We start from the raw sequence: 20349 nt of genomic DNA, 5'->3' as shown, positions 1-20349 counted from the left end.
CTTTCGCTTCTATATCTTTCAATTATTTCAACATGCTATCAAAGCATTCTAACATGGTATCAGAGCATTCTACCAGGTACCATTGTAAATTGCGGGTGTTGCAGTAATATCTTTGCCTGCATAGAATTTCCACTTGAGTTGGAGCTTGGAAACGGTTGCAGGGCTGAGCTTGGTCTCCTTGTTGGCATATCTTCTATTATACAAGTCTCCCCAGTTTTGTGTGCGTGAGAGAGAGAAAGAGCGCGAGAATGGGTGTGAGAGATTTACGTGGGAATCTGCAGTAGCTGTGCAAGCCAGTAGACAAAAGATGCACAGGAGAAAAAGAAAACGACTGCCATATGATCTATGAGATGCCATTGAAGTGGAGTCCCAGTTTGTTCTTGGTGTCGTCCTTTATTAAATTATTTATAACGTATGAGTAAAACCTACATGTTCATCAATGGCCACACCACATATCCCTGCCTAGCTAGTGGCTACGACATATATATTATAGTACAACTGTATGTACAAGCTGGTCAAATATTGCAAGGCTACGAATGATATTTTTGGATCCAAATCTCAAAATTCATAACATATATGTTATACTATGGGGCTAAATCACTTTAACCCCCTTAAATCACATGTTGTTATTGTCTTTGTTTTTGTTTTTCTTGATTTTACAACTGAAATCAAAACCAAATCCAAATTTGGTATGGTATAAAAAATTTTCAGAGTGTATTATTTTGTTCTCAATGGTCCCATGGCCCAAGGATTATATGCACATGGCCCAAATCCGTCAACCTCCTTTTTTTTTTTCTTTTTTTTTTCAAACCGGGAGAAGGAAAAAAGAAATTAAAAAAGTGGTTATTCCACTATTAATACAAACAGCAGCTAAAAAAAAGACAAGTAATGGGAATGCTACCATAGGTCCTATTGGTATAGCGGCCCAAAAATCGAGTTGATGTACTATAGAATTAGCACTACCGGAGATTTTCAAGGTACTTCAAATGCGAAAACATTGAAGAATATCGCCAATGATTGGAAATAAATTCCAAATCCGTCCTCCTTGACCCAAACCCTACCTTATTAGGAAAAAAGAATCTGAATTAATACAAAACTGAGTTGATAAGTTTCTTCTTTGGACTAAGACTCCATTGGGCAACATTATTGTGGTAATGCTATACTGTGCTGAATCTTCCTAATTTTCTCCATACTCTAAGAAGCAAAAAAAACAACTTCAATCCAATGGTCCTCCTCCCTCAGGAAAAATCGATGGTTTAGATCAATCCCTCCATTTGTCTTTTAGGTAAAACTTTAACAACGTTGTAATCATAATTCTTACACAATATTTATATTATATCAAATATAATAAAATCAGTGAGGACCACATGAACAATTAATAATTTTCTTGGAAAAACTTCTAATAAAATTGATTGGCAGATCTGGATCTAACGGCCAATCTTCAATACCCAATACATATAACATTTTTTTATATTAAAAAGTCAACTATCCAATAGGTGACTTAATTAATAATTAAATAATGCATATGCTCAATTAAATTATCATAACCATGATTTTTGAAGTAAGCAATTTCTGTATTATTTTTCGTAAACAAAAGCTCATTGGTTAATCTGTTTGTATATTGTAAACCACGCATTTTCACTGTCCGCGTCACGTGCGACTGTCTGGTGACCACGTGACATAACCCGCACTGTAATGGCCGGGTCAATGAAGTATCTATTTGGCTTTCTTTTTATATAGGAATCTTGACAAAACAGAGTAAATTAAATTAGAATTTGTGGGGACCCTCTTGAAGAAAATGAGAATTTTGTTGGGCCCCACAGCATCAACGATGTTCTCGCAATGGGCCTTTTAGCCCTTTACCAAGTCAAAAACAATTGGCTTTGAGGGAGCAAGGCGTTGCCTATATAGTCTCAATCCTTTATCTGCTTCAATCCATGGCCTATCATCTCTCTTTAGCACAAAAACTCACTCTTTTCCGCGTATTTTAAGTAAGACCCATTTGATTTTAAACATTCTCAGATATCCATAACGTGAAAACAGATCGCTTGTCTAATCTGATTAGACTATTCTTTCTGAAAAAATGTCCAAGATATCTGTGCTCTGTTGTTTCATTGTTCTAGCTGCATTTGGGCTTGTCAATGGCTATGCAGGAAAGGAACAGATTGGGTTCTATCAGCTGAAGAAGGGTAATATCTCTGTCAACTTGACCAACTGGGGTGCAACCATTGTCTCACTTCATCTCCCTGACAAAAATGGTATGTATGTCTTTGTTCTCTGAATTTTAATGTTGGTTTTTCTGGGTAGTTTTTGATATTTGGTTCCTCCTCAAGAATTTCTGTCCCATGCTATTATTAGTCTCCATCTTTAATCTGTTTTCGTGTTTCTTTTCAGGGAAGCTAGCTGATGTTGTTCTTGGGTATGATTCAATCAAGGAGTACCAGGCGAGTCTTTGCTTCATATGCAGCAATGTTTTATCTTTTTTTTTTTTTTTTTTTGGCTTGTTTATGTTATCCGAAAATCTGAGACTTTTTGGTTGGATAGATCCACATTGCCTCTCTTTCTCTCTCTCAATCAAATTTCAAACAGAACTGTGATAGCAATATTTGCAGTTTGTTTTGTCGTTTGTAAATATTTTTCCTCTAAATACTGATTAGCCGACCCACCTCGTGACCATATTCTTTAACTTGTTGTGGAAAATTTATTGAGGTGACAGCCCATATAGAAGACACATAATTTCAACACCCAATGAAAATGGAAAGTTTAAATTTTTACATTTTATAAAAGGTGGGAATTCGCATTTAAGGCTCCTTGTAATTAATTCTTCTTCTTTACTATAAAATTGGAGTAGAAGTTATGGTAGTAGGCACATTTATGATTTTTCTAAGGAAGCTATTTGACTTTTCCTGGTTGGAGCTTATTTGCCGAGTTTGATGATTGGGAAATTTCAATTTTAGTTATTATTTTCGGTGGCTTTCTTATGTAACATTAGGTGCAATAACTTTGACTTTTCCTGGTTGGAGCTTTAGTGCTTAAAGTTTCCCTTGGTCACATCACATGTATATGCTAGACTTTAAAATTCATGATGTATCAGATGCACTTCTGTGAGTCACTAACCGGAATGGAGATGAGATTTTATTTTATCTAATTGGTTTTTTCTAAATTTTCCTTAAGCAATAAGGGTGTTTGTGGGGATAGAGGAGCATTCTATCAAAGTCTTGGTACTCCCTCATGCAATTAGAGCCCACTGTTGTAGGCTAAGCTCATTGTAGTTCTTATTACTAATATTTTGTTTTTGTTTTTGTTTTCTTTTACCAAAAAACTGACAACTTATTGCAAATTTTGCAACCTCTCTAGAACGATTCATCATACATCGGTGCTGTTGTTGGACGGGTTGCTAACAGAATTGGAGGCGCACAGTTTACTTGGAATGGAACCCATTATAAACTAGTTGCAAACGAAGGGAATAACACACTTCATGGTACATTATTCTCATTTGGTCCCCTTCTGCCCCAGGAGAGAAAATACTATTTAAAATTTGAATTTTTTCTACTTGTTGCATCGGGTTGCTTATTTGATCATTTTCATATATAGGTGGCTCTCGAGGATTTAGTGATGTTGTTTGGAAGGTGAGAGCGCATAAGAATGAAGGTCATGCTCCTCGCATTGTTTTCTCCTATCTCAGCCCTGATGGCGACCAAGGCATGTAACTCTTTATTTCTACTGAACTTTACTCCATATCTGCTCTCTCAATTCTTATATCAATGAGATAATGATACTTATAGACATACATAAGAATGTACAAAGTGATGGTTGTCTTTTTTATTTAGACAATCTCAAATGATGAGCTGGTGACCATTCTTTGGTTGAAAATAAAGAACCCTACTTGTTTTGTTACGGATTGTCTTGTATGTTCTGCAGGGTTTCCTGGTGCTCTCTTTGTCATTGTCAGCTACACGCTCCTTGGGAACAGCCAGTTGAGTGTAACAATGAAAGCCAAAGCTCTAAACAAGCCTACTCCAGTGAATCTGGCTCAGCACACATACTGGAACTTAGGTGGCCATAATAGCGGCGATATCCTTTCCGATGAGGTCCAGATCTTTGGATCCCGCATCACAGCTGTTGATAGCCATCTTATTCCAACTGGAAAACTTGTTCCCGTGAAAGGAACACCCTATGATTTCCTCAAACCCCACATCGTTGGTAGCAGGATTAAAAAGCTACCAACTGGTTATGATATCAACTATGTGCTTGATGGTGGGGCTGGCTTTAGGATGAAGCCAGCAGCAGTGGTGCACGAGAAGAAGTCAGGAAGGGTGTTGGAGCTGTCAACAAATGCTCCAGGTGTGCAGTTCTATACTGCCAACTTTCTCAAGGATGTGAAGGGAAAAGGTGGATTTGTGTACCAACCACACGCCGCGCTATGTTTGGAGACTCAAGCATTTCCTGACTCAGTCAACCACCCCAATTTCCCATCTACAATTGTGAGTCCTGGATACTCTTACAAGCATTACATGCTTTTCAAGTTTTCAACTAAACCTTCATCTTATTAGTCATAGATAACAAGAAAGCCTTACAAGCTTACACGCTTTTCAAGTTTTCAACTAGGCCTTCATCTGATTAGTCATAGATAACAAGTTTAACCTTGTGAATGACACATCAAGAGATGTCTGTGTTTTCCAAGCTTGAAGATTGAATCGTTCGAGCTTTTGTAATGGTTTTTTGTTGGGTCTTCCAATGCTTCAATAATGCTTTTGTGTTCTAGCTATACAGAGGACATTGTATTTGAACACCGGCTTGTTATGTCTTTGTGGTTTGGAATCTTGTTATAATTTCATTTTTGGTCCAAGTAGCTAATCTCTTAAAACTAAGTTTGGTTTTGGTACTTGATATTTCTTAAGTACCAAATGATAAAGTGAACTCAAATTCCCCTCTATATAGTTACTAGAACTTTGGATGAGACCCAAGATTTAATCTAACTAGATTTACCAATGCCTTCACAATAATCTAAACATTATCTTCTGCTCGATGTCAACTGTAGCATATCTAGTGTAGCTTCTGGATGCGTTCCTACTTGATGCAAAACACAATTTTATAAGATCACTCTGCAATGTAATGCAGGGGGAACTGGTTAACATCTAATCACCCTGCAATATAAATGTTAGTATTTTAAACTTTTGAACGGATTATATTCTCCATGGTAATCCAAATTTTAAATTCAGGCCTGAACATATGATAATGTCTATATTATTTTTGGCCACCTTATCAATGTTCTTTACTACAAAAATAGTAGGAGCATAAAAACTTGTTAGCGGCGGTGGCTGCGCATAACAGTCAAAATTACATCAGCTGTGTTCTTACTTCTATCAGACAAAACTGCCTCTATTTCCTTTGTTTCTGTAAATCTAAGTTACAGCTGAAGCAAAACTTATTGATTAGAATTTACAAAAACGGAGGGAGAAGAGCCTGCCTAGGGAAGAAATCAATGAGCAAACCTTCATTTATGCATTGATTCTATGGACATGTTGCCCTTTTCTCATACGAGATACAAATCACTTGTAACAGTTATTGGTCGTATACGGATACATATTTCAAAAACCAATAATATTTGAGGTATTGAAGATTAGTTATTTAGAAAAGATAAAAACATGGAAGAATGATAAAAACATGGAAGAATTATGGGGTGGCCAAGCGACCCCATTTTGGCCTTTGGGGGTGGTTTCGGCCACCCCCAGACCGTCCCTAGAGCCACCCCTAATAGCCAAAATGGGGTGGCCCGACCACCCCATAATTTGTTTTCTGTTTTTTAAGCACCTGTGGCATTTAAAAAAAAAGTTATTTTTGTAATTTTTTTTTTCTTTTTAAGGACATGTGGCTTTTTTGGGGGTGATATATGGCATTCCGTTAGTTTGGGCTAGCAGAATGTGATAAAGATACCAAGTTGGTATTTTTCGATAACTCATGTACTATCTATGATATGATTTGTATCCTAGGTGAGAAAAAATTTAAAAAAGTGAGAACATTGGTACTAAAAAGGTAATTAACTCGAGTTTTTGTTTTTGTTTTTGTTTTTTGTTTTTTGTTTTTTTGTTTTTGTTTTTTGTTTTTTTTTTGTTTTTGTTTTTTTTTCTAAAATAAGCTTATTTTATTTTATTTCTTTATGTTTACACTTTACTCCCGGAAGTAATTTATGTTTACACTTTACCCCTGAGGGTATTTTCGAACTTTTTGGTTGAAAAATGTCACATGCCACGCACGTGACTTGGTTTCTGTCAAAAGTGACGGCAAATATAAACAGATGGGTTTTTTTGTTAACGTCTAAAACTTGGGGGGGTCTTATGTCACTTTTTAAACATTGGGCGCCAAAACGCAAATGCGTGGATACTTCATGGGATAAAGTGTATTTTTCTTTTTTCTTTTTTTAAGTCCTATATCACATCTTTTAATTATTCGAAGGACATAAATTTTGGAAAATTCCTCCGACCTAATCTAATAGCCAAGTGTGATCTCTTACGTTTTTTTTTTTTTTAAAGGAAATTTCACTTTAGATCATGAACTACCCTACCTTTTGAGAAGATTTCCTAAATTTCAAAAACTCTCAAATTTAAAAATAATAATAATAAAAAAAGTTATTAAAAAAAAAAAAAAAAAACCATGGTGACCCAGGCAGGTCTCGACCAGAGACCCACCGTGGGTTTGTTGTGGGTCTGGCTGCAACCCTGCCGTGGGTCTGGCCGCAACCCAGCCGTGGGTGAGCATAGTTAGGTATTATTCTTTTTCTTACTATAAATTATATGGATTTTGTATTTTGTATTTTTTTTTTTTAAGTGTTGCCTATTATTCAATAAAAGGTAGAACTAGCCGTACAGAACAAATGTCTTTCCCAATATTTGTTCTAGTAGGGTTACGTTGCCAATTCTATTTGAATCGATTCGTGCATTTTTGTAAATATACTAAATAACAACTTTCACAGTGAAATTTGTATGCAATGCCCAGCTTTGACCAACTTATTTGCATCGAAAAATATACCAAAAGAAAAGAAAGAAAGCAAAAAAAAGTTTTCACATTTATAATAGCTTTTATTTTTTTTCTTTTTACATGCAGAATTGGCCTATACCATAAAAATTACTAAAAAAATATCATGTTTATAGCTTTGGAGTAGTGTCACTCAAAATATTAATGGGAAGACATCTAATAGAACTCTTCACTTCATTATTGACATTGTTTTTTCAAAATGTGATGTTGCATGAAATATTAGATTAACGTCTACCACCTCCAAACCATCTGATTGCACATATATTTTCCTTGTCGCAATAATAGTATTTGCATGCCTAAACACTAAACCAAAGTCTCCGCCTATAATAAAATGTGTATTTCGAGAATTTCTTTCTCAAAAGAAGCCTTTACGTGCAATTTCACTATGGCAGCTAATGAAACAAAAAATATATATAGTTGGATCAGGGATGAAACTCAATTATCAAATGCTTGTTACTTGTATCATATTATTTGAATAACTTATATGAATAAAAATTGTTGTGTATGAGAATTATAATGCCATAAAAATTAAATGACCTTATTGGTTGTACCTTTTTTTATTTATTTTTTTATCATATTACATGCACATAAAAAAAATAAATAAATAAATTTGCATCTGCTTTATCTCGCGGAGCTGAATGCCAGACCGAACTTGACCTGGCGTCACCTGAGAAAACGATCCATATCCAAATCTGTACATCAAAAGAAGAAAACGAGAAGAAGAAAAGTGGGATGGTTGTGCTATTCTCTGCTTCTTTGGTCCGAATACCCAAACAATTCCCCTGCTTTACTCTCAATTCAGGTTATTCCACTGCTCGACATTACCATTTCTCAACTGCCTCAACCTCCATGTAAATCAATTTCATCTACCTATATTTCATGTCATTCCAAGTTACTTAAGTTTTCCACGTCCTTTCTCGTTCAGAATTAATGTTTGTTGAGTCGAATAATATTCGCAGACAAATGGAACTTTTTCAGATCAAATTCATTGGTCAATTATCGTTCATCGAATGCTAACAATTACAAGGCAACCCAGTTGTTGCAACGCTGTTCTTGTGTCGCAATGTGTGCTTCTCATTCCTCTTTGACGACGTCGTCTTTTGGGTCGTACGAGAAATTGAAGACGGTGTGGATTTGGACAAAAAGCAAAGAGGTCATGACTGCCGCCGTGGAGAGAGGATGGAATACCTTCGTTTTCTCATCCCAGGATCGAAAACTCGCCAATGAGTGGTCTTGTAAGCTCCTTAGGACCTCCTCTTGTTCTTTTGCATATCTACATTACAATTAGCTTGTAGGTTAATTTTATATAATTGTGTGCTCTATGCTTCGTAGATCAAAATAAGTATGGGTACATTGCTGTGACCCATGTGAGGATTTTGGTGGTTTTCACTATATTTTTGTCAAAGCATGAGTCATGTTAATTTTGCCAATAATTTTATCCGACTTTTTTAGTTTTTAATTTTGGTTATGGGTTTTCAGCAATCGCCTTAATAAGTCCTCTGTATATTGAAGAGGGAGGCATTTTTGATGGTGAGAATAGAAGGGTTGCCACAGTTTTTGAGGTTTCAAATCCACAAGACTTACAGCAGCTCCAACCCGCAAATGGGCAGGCAGAGAATGTTGTTATCAATTTGCTAGATTGGCAGGTAGGCCTGTTGCTGACTTGCTTAGGATAATTCACATAAAATTTGTTTCTATTTTCTTGAATTGGCCTTCAAGTTCTGCATATCAACCACCCATTGTTATTTGTGGAGTTGTTTAAGCTAAGTTAAAAAGAAATCAACTTTCTCTAAAACTGTGGATATCTGTAAAGTCGGAACAATTCATTTTTTAGTAAGAGCATTGAATATTGGAAATTGATGCAAAGTCTTTGCTACTTGGTCCATGACTTGGAAGATAACTGGTATTGTGTGAAGTTATATAATAATTCTTGATCTCGTTAAAGATGACAACATGCTGAATCACATTTTCTCTAAACTTGCTTTTGAATTAATCAACAGAATCCTTTTATTACAATGACTTTGATGGAAACTTCTTAGCTTTCATTTTACATGCCTGTCTTTGTATCCGGAGATAATCTTGCTTTTTTGCGTGTTTCGTTGCTTCTAATCATTGAACCTAGTACACTTTCCATTATACAGTCACACCAGCTCATCTGCATTATATGGACCATATTCATGGATGTTTTGAGCACAAATATAGTCTATGCTGCACTTTTTGTTTCCAGCACCTTCCAGTTAACCTATCCCTGTACCTGCCATTTTCAATATAAAGCACTTCTGAATTGGTCACTGATTTTGTGTTTCTAAAGGTAATTCCTGCAGAGAATATTGTTGCTGCATTCCAAGGCTCTCAAAAAACAGTTTTTGCCATCTCAAAAAATCATTCTGAAGCACAAGTCTTCCTTGAGGTATAATTTAGATGCTCTAAGATTAGGATCAGCAACTGAGCTTCATATGTTCGAAGAGATGCTTCAGTTATCAAAACTGTCAATATGGCTCTATAGGTGATGCATCATGACCTCCTTTCAATATTCATTTTCTGTGTTTGCAGGCCTTGGAGCAAGGTCTGGGTGGAGTTATTTTAAAAGTTGAGAACACTGAAGCTGTTTTTCAGCTCAAGGTAATTTGATTTCTGATAGGGCTTGTTAAGTAGTAAAGTGTGGCTTCTTATCATATAAAAGTTTTCAGGACTATTTTGACAGAAGAAATGAATTGAGCAATCTCATGAGCTTGACCAAAGCTACTGTAACTCGAGTTCAAGTAGTTGGAATGGGGGATCGAGTTTGTGTGGATCTTTGTAGCCTCATGAGACCTGGTGAAGGACTTCTGGTATGCTTTTGTTTTCTCGTCTATAATTTGCTCCTCGCATGACTTATTATTTGTTAGAATTTATGTTGGCATATTCAGTGTCAAAATTGGGTTAGTTGTAAACCTTTAGTTGTAAATTAGTTTTAATTTTGAAGTGTTCTTCAAAAAGTTTCCACTTCGTCACTAAAATTATTGTGTTTGATCTCTTTATTGCTTTACTTAATTTTGGTGATATTGTGTGTGGTTGAAATATTTTGTTGGTTGTGATTATGGGAAAACATGTATTCACCCCCTTAAGTGTTGTTTGGGGTCGATGGGCAAATTTCACTATTGAGCTAACTGATTGGAATGCCGTTATATTATGATCTGTGTTCCTTAGGTTGGATCTCTTGCAAGGGGATTATTTCTTGTGCACTCAGAATGCTTGGAGTCAAATTATATTGCAAGCAGGCCTTTTCGAGTTAATGCGGTAAGTTTTGGCTTTGAATTTGTTAGAGATGATATTTCAATGAATTGTTTTTCATGGTAAATCTTGGTAAGTACTCTAAACCCAATGGTTTGGCATATCAATCCTCAAGTTAATGGTGACCCATTTTAGTACCTTTAACTTATAAAGCTTCATTTGATTACTTCAACTTATCATGCTCTACCATGGTTGTGCAAAACTTGGGAACTGACAGAAACGCAAAAGTATATCATTTTTATTTATATTACTTTTCATACCATTTATAATGAGTCTACTTGGTTCTTAATGTTTTAGGATCATGTAAAATTCTTCATTGTAGTTAGTGATGAACCCTTTATAAATTTTGAAGTTGTCTTCAAACTCTGTAGAAGTGATAAAATCTTGTTTTTCTCATGCGTGTACTAGTATCATATATTTTACCCATTCTGAATATTGTTAAGCATTATGAGGTCATTATGACAACAGAGCTTGTCACATGCACATATGCTACTCTTTTTTAGCTGAACTGCGTCTAGAATTATATGCCTCATTTTCTGTAATTCTTTGATGGTGAATAAGGGATGCAACCGTGAACAACCACTTTTTTTTTCCCCCTGAAAATAGGACATTTTCCTACCATTTGGTAAAGCAAAGGAAATTATTCCGTAAACAAATAAATATTCCAGTCAGCCACAAATAGTAGTTGAAAGTTGTCAGAGCCATTTCCTAGGTGACAGTTTAATGTCCTTATTATTATTCAGCCTTGCTTACAAGTATACTTTCGAACTGTACAGGGACCAGTACATGCCTATGTTGCCATTCCAGGAGGAAAGACTTGCTACCTTTCTGAGTTAAAAACGGGCAAAGAGGTCATAGTAGTTGATCAAAAAGGCCAACAACGAACTGCAATTGTTGGGCGAGTGAAGATAGAGACTAGACCACTCATTCTTGTTGAGGCAAAGGTTTGTGTCTTAAATTGGACTGAGAGAAATAGTTTCATAACACTTAATCAAGTGAAGTTTTCTTAGTTTCTCAGTGACTGAAAAATGTAAGATAAAAACACTGCCAACCCCTCCCAGCATCCCACAAAACACTCAGCCTTGTATCTCTCATATGTTTGAATATCTCCTAACCTTGCTTTCCCCCCATATTCTAGATTTGTGTTGCTATTATGCCCCTGCAAATGCTATTGCATAATTTTTCCGGGAGAAAAAAGTTCTTGGTTGGATATTGCTTTGTCATCTAGCTAATCTTTCATATCTCCTAGAAATTGTAATATGTCTGAAGTTGTTGCTACTATAATAGACCTAATTGGTAATACTCTTTTACAATCTATATTCTGCTCTTGCAGAGAGATTCAGATAACCAAACTCTTTACAGCATCCTTCTACAAAATGCAGAAACGGTTGCCCTTGTTTGTCCTTGCCAAGGTTTTTTTCTTTTCTGAGTTCAACAACTGGTTTCTAGTTTGTCAACTTTCTTATTTCATTTTATTTTTTTCCTCATATGATAGGGTTGAACCTTGATCCCATCTTCTGCAGGGGCTGGGTTACAAAAAACAGCAATCCCTGTGACCTCACTTGAAGTTGGAGACGAAGTTATACTGAGATTACAGGGAGGAGCACGTCATACAGGAATAGAAATTCAAGAATTCATTGTGGAGAACTGAAATTGCAGAAGTATATTATTTTTAATCATATTGTTCTTCATACCATTTTTCTACTTGCTTTCCAATGTTTAATGAGTCTACAATCTTATGCCTCATTTTATGTATCTTCGACAGGGAGCCCTGCTTCGAAGAGCAAGTTTTGCAGCTAGTCCCGCGACTATTGAAAAAACTACTGAAAATGCTGTGTAATTTTTTTTTTTTTTTAAAGCACCTAAATCAAACCCATTTCCCAGATGATTCCTTGGAAATATTGTGGGACAATTCCAGTGAAATTCTGCAATTCGACGGATGCAATGGAACGAAAATTATTAAATTTTTCCAAACCAAACCTTGACTTTCAGTCCTTATGTCTCCACACACTCGCAATCCCTCTGTATCTTTCGCATGGAAATGTCCCAAGTCGTGTGAACATAACAATCAACCCTTTGCATTGCCCTCATCAATCATACTCAAAAGGAAATTTCCAAGATGGTTTCAGGGAAGCAGCATACGGGTGGAAAATTTGCAGTTCCATAGGATTTGAAAAGACAAGAATTTCCTTGTGTTTGCCTCATATGGGACCTGTAAATTAATCATGGCTAATAGTCAAGTCATCCAACGACCATGCAAGTGGGAGGAAATTTCCAAGATGGTTTCAGAGAGAGCATAAGGGTGGAAAATTTGCAGTTCCATAGGATTCGAAAGGACAAGAATTTCGTGAGAATTACGTTGGAAGTCATTCATTCAACGTCAACACAACATAATTGGTCTGAACCTTCACTCCCAGTCCACAAAGTCTGTCCCCTCTATCTTTCTTATTAAAGTGTCCCGAGTAATAGATGACAATCAACCCTTTTGTGATTGCCCTCATCAGTCATACACTTGTAAACATGGCATCCTCCGTTTTCGTTTCCATTTCCATTGTGGTCTTAGCATGTATGCTGTTGTGTGGAACTTATTTGGATAGTGGAGCTCATTTTGTGGGAGCATCTGAATTATCAGCAATACAACTAGAAGCAAAGGCTCTTCTGGAGACGGGATGGTGGAGTGGTTACAGCAACGATACCTCAACTCGTTGCGACTGGACTGGTATTACTTGCAATGCTGGTGGAAGCATTACAGAGATTCACTTGACTAATGATCGGCTCCATCTAGATAAGTTAAATCTCAACTTCTCTTTCTTCCCTAATTTAGTCTGCCTTGATCTATCCCATAATTATTTTTGGGAGAGTATTCCACTTGAGATAGGTACTCTATCGAAACTCACTTATCTTGATTTGTCCAACAATAATCTTGAAGGGAGTATTCCACTTGAGATAGGTACTCTATCAAAACTCACTTATCTTGATTTGTCCAACAATAATCTTTAAGGGAGCATTCCACTTGAGATGGGTACTCTATCGCGACTCTCTCACCTTCATCTGTCCAACAATAACTTGATAGGTGTGTTGCCTTTTTCACTTGCAAACCTCACCCAATTAGTGAGGTTTGACATTTCTTTTAATCAAATCATTGGACCAATACCTTCATCTTTATGTCTCTTAACCAATCTCACCCATCTAGATATGTCTAGAAATCATCTCAATGGTTCCATCCTTGAAAAGTTGGGATACTTGAAAAATCTCGTTGAATTACATTTGAGTGAAAACACATTCACTGGACCCATCCCTTCATCCCTTGGGCTTTTAGCTAATCTCACCCATCTGGATATACGTAGAAATCAAATCAATGGTTTCATACCACCAGAAGTGGGAATGCTAAAGAATCTTGTCTCTTTGGACCTAAGTGGTAACATGCTCGTTGGTCAAATTCCTTCTACTCTGGGCCATTTAAGTAGTTTGAATTCTTTGGACCTTTCAAGCAATCAAATCAATGGTTCCATACCATCAGAAATGGGAATGCTAAACAATTTGGCCTACTTGGACCTAAGCAATAACAAGCTCATTGGTCCAATCCCTTCGACTCTGGGCCATTTAAGGATTTTGAATTCTTTGGACCTTTCAAGCAATCAAATCAATGGTTCCATATCATCAGAAATGGGGATGTTGAGCAACTTGTTCAACATGGACCTTTCCAGGAATCAAATCAGTGGTCCAATCCCTTCAACTATAGGCAATTTAACTGGTTTGCGTGCTTTGATGCTTAGTGCAAATCAAATCAATTGTTCCATCCCGGTTGAAATGGAGAATTTGAAGAAATTGGATTTTTTGTTTCTCGATCAAAATAATCTCACCGGCAATCTTCCCTTTTTTTTGCCTTATAGTATGAGTCACAATTTGTCATATAATTCGTTCGATTGTCCAATTCCATGTGAATATTATTATTATGCTTCTTCACATTATACATACGACATGTTAATTGGCAACAAGGATTCATGCAATGGTAGCTTCAAGGTTTTCCGTCCTTGCCCTGAGTTTTCCCCGACTACTAACAAATCAAGAATAACCAAACTAGAAATTTTGGTTCCAATCGCCATTTTTCTTGGATTCATAGTTCTTGGCGGCTTTCTTCACTCGAGATGCAAGGTTAAGAAGACCCAGTCTAACTCAAAAGAAACAAAGAATGGGAACTTGTTCTCGATATGGAATTACGATGGACATATTGCATATGAAGATATCATTGAAGCAACCGAGGACTTTGACATAAAATATTGTATTGGAACAGGTGGTTATGGCAGCGTTTACAAAGCAAAATTACCTGGTGGCAAAGTGATTGCCTTGAAGAAACTTCATCAGTTGGAGGCTGAGAATCCAACTTTTGATATGAGTTTCAAGAATGAGGTAAAAGTGTTAACAGAAATTCGGCATCGAAACATTATAAAACTTCATGGGTTCTGTTTACATAAACGATGCATGTTTTTGGTTTATGAGTATATGGAAAGGGGAAGCCTATTTTATGTCCTGAGCAATGACGTTGAAGCTATAGAATTGGATTGGAGCAAGAGGGTGACCATCATCAAAGGCACCGCCCATGCCTTATCTTACATGCATCATGAATGCATTCCAACAATTGTTCATCGAGATATAACCAGCAACAATATTTTATTGAACTCGAAACTAGAGGCTTTTGTCTCTGACTTTGGCACTGCTAAACTCCTTGATCCTGATTCCTCCAATCAAACATTAGTTGCGGGCACTTACGGTTATATTGCTCCAGGTGAACAATTCTTTTGTTGCTATAATTTATATGTTTATTTATTTATTTTTCTCAGTCCTGCCTATTATTTTAAAACATTGAACTCGACAAGTGGAATAAATGATTTTCCTAATATTTAGGATTGCCTTATCATTTACTATTTGAATCAATTCATGCATGATTGCAAACAACCACTTTCACTATATAATTTTAATGCAATGGAAAGTTTTGACCAACTTCACTGTATTAAAAATTAAAAAAAGAAAAAAAAAAAAAAAAAGAAGAAAGGTTTCTACATTTTTTTAATTTTTTAATTTTTAATTTTTTTTTTTTTTTTTTTTTTTTTATGTAGAGTTGGCCTATACAATGAAAGTTACTGAAAAATGCGACGTTTATAGCTTTGGAGTGGTGGCATTGGAAATATTAATGGGAAGACATCCAACGGAACTCTTAACTTCATTAGCATCACCATCTTCTCAAAACGTGATGTTACATGAAATATTAGACCAACGTTTGCCACCTCCAACTTATCTAGTTGCACAGGATATTTTTCTTGTCGCTGCAATAGCATTTGCATGTCTACAGATCAAACCAAAGTCTCGGCCTACAATGAAATACGTGTCTCAAGAATTTCTTTTTCGAAAGAAGCCAATAGCCAAGCCTTTACATGCATTTTCACTATGGCAGCTAAGGAACCAAGAAATATATATGGCTGGATCAGGGGATGAAACTCAATTATGAAGTGCTTGATGTTAGGTTGAGTATCATATTGTTTGATGAACTTGTACGAATAAAAAATGTTGTGTACTCTTTTCATTTCTTCTTTCTGAACCATACATTTTGCACTAATAGATTCGCATGGAGATCACCGACCGCACTAGAACGTATGCAGGCTGAAGTAATAAATCAACGGCTTAAAATAAGAAAAGAAAACAAATAGTTACACTCGGCAATCAAACAGGGTATTAGATGTTTTAAAATCTCGATATATAACTGGCTTTTCAACTTGCTTATGAAGAAACCCTTTGCAGCACCAACTGCAATTTCATTCTGGTGGACCAATGAAGAGACAGAGGCCCTGCAGTGTGTAACATAATTATCACCGGAGAAAAAGAAATGAAATTCCCTACAGAAGAAAATAAATCAACGGCTTAAAAAGGGTATTGGGGTTGATATTAGGAATTGAAGGCGCAGCAAATTCCCATTCAACAAGTGAAAAAATATTGTGGTTGATGTGCATGTATGTACCTTTCTCTGCCTTTGGGTAAGATCAATTATTGGTGCTTGTGCTTAAGAATAAGTAGACAACAAAAAAGCCTCAAGGCTGGGAACTACTACTGAGTACTGATTAAACATACTCTGGGCTGCATAACCAAAAGTTCCCATCACTCGGGTTCGAGTAGATGCATGAGTCTTTTCTCCCTCTGGACCATCTCTAGTATTGTCAATTTTAGTTCATTGTTTTTTTTTTCCTTCTGAGTTCAACAACTGGTTTCTAGTTTGTCAAATTTTAGTTCATTGTTTTTTGTTTCTTTTTCCCTCATATGATAGGGTTGAACCTTGACCCCATCTTCTGCAGGGGCTGGGTTACAAAAAACAGCAATCCCCGTGACCTCACTCGAAGTTGGAGATGAAGTTATACTGAGATTACAGGGAGGGGCACGTCATACAGGAATAGAAATTCAAGAATTCATTGTGGAGAACTGAGTGAGCAAGATGGCATATTCTCTGGCTGTGATGTAAACAGAGATTGATCCAAAGTCAATTCTTTGGTCTAAACTTTGACTTTCAGTCTTACAGAGAATAATGTTGCGGCATTCCAATGTAACCGTGAAATCATTCAAGGACGAAGAAATTGCATGAGTATATTATTTTTAATCATATTGTTCTCCATACCATTTTTCTACTTGCTTTCCAATGTTTAATAAGCCCTGATTTGAATTGCAAGTTTTGCAGCTAGTCCAGTGACTATTGAAAAAACTACTGAAAATGCTGTGTAATTTTTTTTTACAGCACCTAAACCAAATCCATTTCCCAAATGATCCCGTGAAAATATTGTGAGACAATTCCAGGGAAATTCTGCAATTCGACTGATGCAAAGGAACGAGAATTATTAAATTTGTCCAAACCAAACCTTGACTTTCAGTCCTTATGTCTCCACACACTCGCAATCCATCTGTAACTTTCTCATGGAAATTTCCTAAGTCGTGTGAACATAACAATCAACGCTTTGCCATTGCCCTCATCAATCATACTCAAAAGGAAATTTCCAAGATGGTTTCAGGGAAGGAGCATACGTGTGGAAAATTTGCAGTTCCATAGGATTTGAAAGGACAAGAATTTCATTGTGTTTGCCTCATATGGGACCCTGACAATTAATCGTGGCTAATAGTCAAGTCATCCAACGACCATGCAAGTGGGAGGAAATTTCCAAGATGGTTTCGGAGAAAGCATACGGGTGGAAAATTTGCAGTTCCATAGGATTCGAAAAGAGAAGAAGTTCGTGAGAATCACGTTGGAAGTCATTCATTCAACGTCAACACAAAATAATTGGTCTGAAATTGAATCTCAACTTCTCTTCCTTCCCTAATTTAGTCCACCTTAATCTGTTTCGTAATAATTTTCAGAAGAAGATTCCACTTGAGATAGGTACTTTATTGAAATTCACTCATCTTGATTTGTCCAATAATAATCTTCAAGGGAATATTCCACTTGAGATAGGTATTCTATCGAGACTCACCCACCTTCATCTGTCCTGTAATAACTTGACAGGTGAGTTGCCTCTTTCACTTACAAACCTCACCCAATTAGTGAGATTTGACATTTCTTTTAATCAAATCAATGGTTTCATCCCTGAAAGATTAGGAAACTTGGTTGAGTTTCATTTGAATGGAAATAACTTCATTGGACCAGTCCCTTCATCTTTATGTCTCTTAAACAATCTCACTCACCTGGATATGTCTACAAATTATCTCAATGGTTCTGTGATTTCCATCTTTGAAAAGTTGGGATATTTGAAAAATCTCGTTGAATTACATTTGAGTGAAAACACCTTCACTGGACCCATCCCTCCATCTCTTCGGCTTTTAACTAATCTTTATAGAATTAGATTTATAATTTAAATATTAGAGATTATATGTTATTGTTAAAAATAATATATTTAGAAGTAGTTTATTTCTGTTAGTCTTTTATATCTATTATGTTTTGTAATTCTCTATTTAAAGAGACCAAGTTTATTAATAGAAGTAAACAAAGATTAATATTATTCAGCCTTGAGTTGATTTGGAAGGCATTAGGGTTCCTTGAACTACCATTATTTATCCGGTGCTTGAGAAATTAAGCCACATGCACCAATGAAGAGGCAGAGGCCCTGCAGTGTACGTGTATAACATAACTATTGCCGGAGAAAAAGGAATGAAATTGCCTACGGCTGGAACTAGGGGTGCAAAGGCGGGCGGTTTTTAACCGCCCGCTAACCGCTAACCGCTATAACCGCCAACCGCCTAACCGCCTAACCGTTTAACCGCATTAACCGCTAACCGCCTAACCGCCATAACCGCCTAGCGGTTAGCGGTTAGCGGTTATTGGGTCTACTAACCGTAACCGCTAACCGCTAACCGCCTTTTTATATAATATATTTTTATAATTATACATATAACATAATCACTTGATCATTAAATCACAATTTTTTTTAAAAATAATTAAATCACAATTTGAGTATTAATATATTATCACTATAATTTATATGATTATATCATATAATCACTTGATCATTAAATCACAATTTTTTTAAAAAAATAATTAAATCACAATTTGAGTATTAATATATTATCACTATAATTTATATGATTATATCACATGAGATTGATTATTAAATCATTTGATTATATAATAACAAATTATACATATATAATATGACATAACTCATAAGTATACTAATTCATACTAATACAACAATTAAATATCTAGAGACTTATTTCCAATGTATGTTATAAACCTATAAGTCTATATAAGTCTACATATGTATATGAATAATATAAATGTATAATATCAATAGTTAATCATATGATTCAATGACAATTCAAATACTTTATTCAAGACTTCAAGTGAATCATATTATTAATGTACAATGATGATATGATTCGTATAATATCAAATTAAGTAATTGACATTGGATTAAACAATGACCAATGTGTTACTTATAAACATAATTTAAGTATTAATGTATTATCATTATAATTTTAGTAATTTATATATTATCACTATAATTGATATGATTATATCACATGATGACTTGATCATTAAATCATATGATTATATAATAATAAATAATACATATATAATATGACATAACTCATAAGTCATAAGTCTACAAGTTAATCATATGATTCATGTACAATGATAATCACAATTGATTCAATTGAATTAAACAATATGTTACTTATAACTACAAGTCTACAATTTAATTAAAGCATTATTAGATACTTTAGGAATTTAGGATTTAGGAGTTTGAACATTACCATTTACCATTAGATATTAAGTTCAATTCAAAGAAAAAAGATTATAAGTAAATATGATAAGAATTTAAATAATTAATCATATGAATCATATGATATAATTTAATGAGACTATATGATTATATAATATCAAATTAAGTAATTGACATTAGATTCAACAATGTGTTACTTATAATCACAATTGAAGTATTAATGTATTTTTTGAACATTTTTTAGAAAAAGAAATTTAACCATTTTTTGAAAGAAAAAAAAAAAAGAAAATTAACAATTTTGAACAATTTTGAATTTTATATATATATATATATAATTGCTTATAGTTATATTATATGCATATTGAATAATATAAATGTATAAGATAAATATTTAACTATATGATCCAATTACAATTCCAATACTTAATCAATTATTCATGTACAATGACAATGACAATGTGATTCATATAATATCAAATTAAGTAATTGACATTGGATTAAACAATGTGTTACTTATAACTACAATTGAAGTATTTTTGTTTGTTTGTAAGTTTATAAGATCAACACTTAATCATATGATCCAATGACAATTCAAATATTTATAGCAATTGCGCCCAAGAAGATATTAAAAATACAAGAAAAAAAAATGAGGGTAAAAAAAAGCCCAAAAAGCCCAAAAAAAAAGCCCAATTTTAAAAAAGCGGTTAGCGGGCGGTTATCTATTTCACTAACCGCTAACCGGCCACTAACCGCTAACCGTTAACCGCTAGGCGGTTAGCGGTTGCGG

The 20349-nt window shown here is 35.2% G+C and overlaps 3 protein-coding genes across 6 annotated transcripts; all 3 read left to right on the top strand.

Annotated features, from left to right (window-relative positions):
- The first annotated feature begins 1879 nt into the window (after nucleotides 1-1879).
- Nucleotides 1880-4792, top strand: LOC132181148 (uncharacterized). Its single transcript, XM_059594235.2, has 5 exons — nucleotides 1880-2258; nucleotides 2395-2444; nucleotides 3358-3481; nucleotides 3595-3702; nucleotides 3922-4792. The coding sequence occupies exons 1-5, from the start codon at nucleotides 2084-2086 to the stop codon at nucleotides 4551-4553; spliced, it is 1089 nt and encodes a 362-aa protein (XP_059450218.2). The 5' UTR covers nucleotides 1880-2083; the 3' UTR covers nucleotides 4554-4792.
- Nucleotides 4793-7687: 2895 nt separating this feature from the next.
- On the top strand, nucleotides 7688-16991 carry LOC132180980 (uncharacterized). 3 transcript variants are annotated; one of them, XM_088517043.1, is made up of 11 exons: nucleotides 7688-7837; nucleotides 7995-8270; nucleotides 8515-8681; nucleotides 9347-9445; nucleotides 9589-9657; nucleotides 9726-9866; nucleotides 10225-10314; nucleotides 11085-11252; nucleotides 11642-11720; nucleotides 11832-11969; nucleotides 12074-12278. In XM_088517043.1, the coding sequence occupies exons 1-10, from the start codon at nucleotides 7768-7770 to the stop codon at nucleotides 11957-11959; spliced, it is 1287 nt and encodes a 428-aa protein (XP_088373169.1). In that variant the 5' UTR covers nucleotides 7688-7767; the 3' UTR covers nucleotides 11960-11969; nucleotides 12074-12278. The 3 variants fall into 3 exon arrangements, with proteins under 3 accessions (XP_088373169.1, XP_088373170.1, XP_088373171.1); XM_088517044.1 differs by lacking the exons at nucleotides 11832-11969; nucleotides 12074-12278 and adding an exon at nucleotides 16653-16991; XM_088517045.1 differs by lacking the exon at nucleotides 12074-12278 and having other exon boundaries at nucleotides 11804-11961.
- LOC132182187 (uncharacterized) lies at nucleotides 12829-15938 on the top strand. Of its 2 annotated transcripts, XM_088517041.1 has the most exons (4): nucleotides 12829-13258; nucleotides 13310-13877; nucleotides 14085-15094; nucleotides 15426-15938. In XM_088517041.1, the coding sequence occupies exons 1-4, from the start codon at nucleotides 12829-12831 to the stop codon at nucleotides 15812-15814; spliced, it is 2397 nt and encodes a 798-aa protein (XP_088373167.1). In that variant the 3' UTR covers nucleotides 15815-15938. The 2 variants fall into 2 exon arrangements, with proteins under 2 accessions (XP_088373167.1, XP_088373166.1); XM_088517040.1 differs by having other exon boundaries at nucleotides 12830-13240; nucleotides 13382-15094.
- Nucleotides 16992-20349: the final 3358 nt, after the last annotated feature.

This window comes from Corylus avellana, chromosome 5, assembly GCF_965113065.1.
Source record: "Corylus avellana chromosome 5, dhCorAvel1.hap1.2, whole genome shotgun sequence".
In the NCBI taxonomy this organism is placed as follows: domain Eukaryota; kingdom Viridiplantae; phylum Streptophyta; class Magnoliopsida; order Fagales; family Betulaceae; genus Corylus; species Corylus avellana.
The sequence above is the reverse complement of the archived record's forward strand: the minus strand, read 5'-3'. Positions and strand labels throughout refer to the sequence as shown.

Excerpts from the sequence above, each read along its gene's own strand:
- LOC132180980 (XM_088517044.1), top strand. The coding sequence starts at position 7,768 with ATGGTTGTGCTATTCTCTGCTTCTTTGGTCCGAATACCCAAACAATTC. Across the intron at positions 9,867-10,224 it reads GACCTGGTGAAGGACTTCTG|GTTGGATCTCTTGCAAGGGG; the intron begins GTATGCTTTTGT and ends TGTGTTCCTTAG. Across the intron at positions 11,721-16,652 it reads CCTTGTTTGTCCTTGCCAAG|GGGCTGGGTTACAAAAAACA; the intron begins GTTTTTTTCTTT and ends CATCTTCTGCAG.
- LOC132181148 (XM_059594235.2), top strand. The coding sequence starts at position 2,084 with ATGTCCAAGATATCTGTGCTCTGTTGTTTCATTGTTCTAGCTGCATTT. Across the intron at positions 2,445-3,357 it reads ATTCAATCAAGGAGTACCAG|AACGATTCATCATACATCGG; the intron begins GCGAGTCTTTGC and ends CAACCTCTCTAG. Across the intron at positions 3,703-3,921 it reads CAGCCCTGATGGCGACCAAG|GGTTTCCTGGTGCTCTCTTT; the intron begins GCATGTAACTCT and ends TATGTTCTGCAG.
- LOC132182187 (XM_088517040.1), top strand. The coding sequence starts at position 12,877 with ATGCTGTTGTGTGGAACTTATTTGGATAGTGGAGCTCATTTTGTGGGA. Across the intron at positions 13,241-13,381 it reads CAACAATAATCTTGAAGGGA|GTGTGTTGCCTTTTTCACTT; the intron begins GTATTCCACTTG and ends ATAACTTGATAG. Across the intron at positions 15,095-15,425 it reads TTACGGTTATATTGCTCCAG|AGTTGGCCTATACAATGAAA; the intron begins GTGAACAATTCT and ends TTTTTTATGTAG.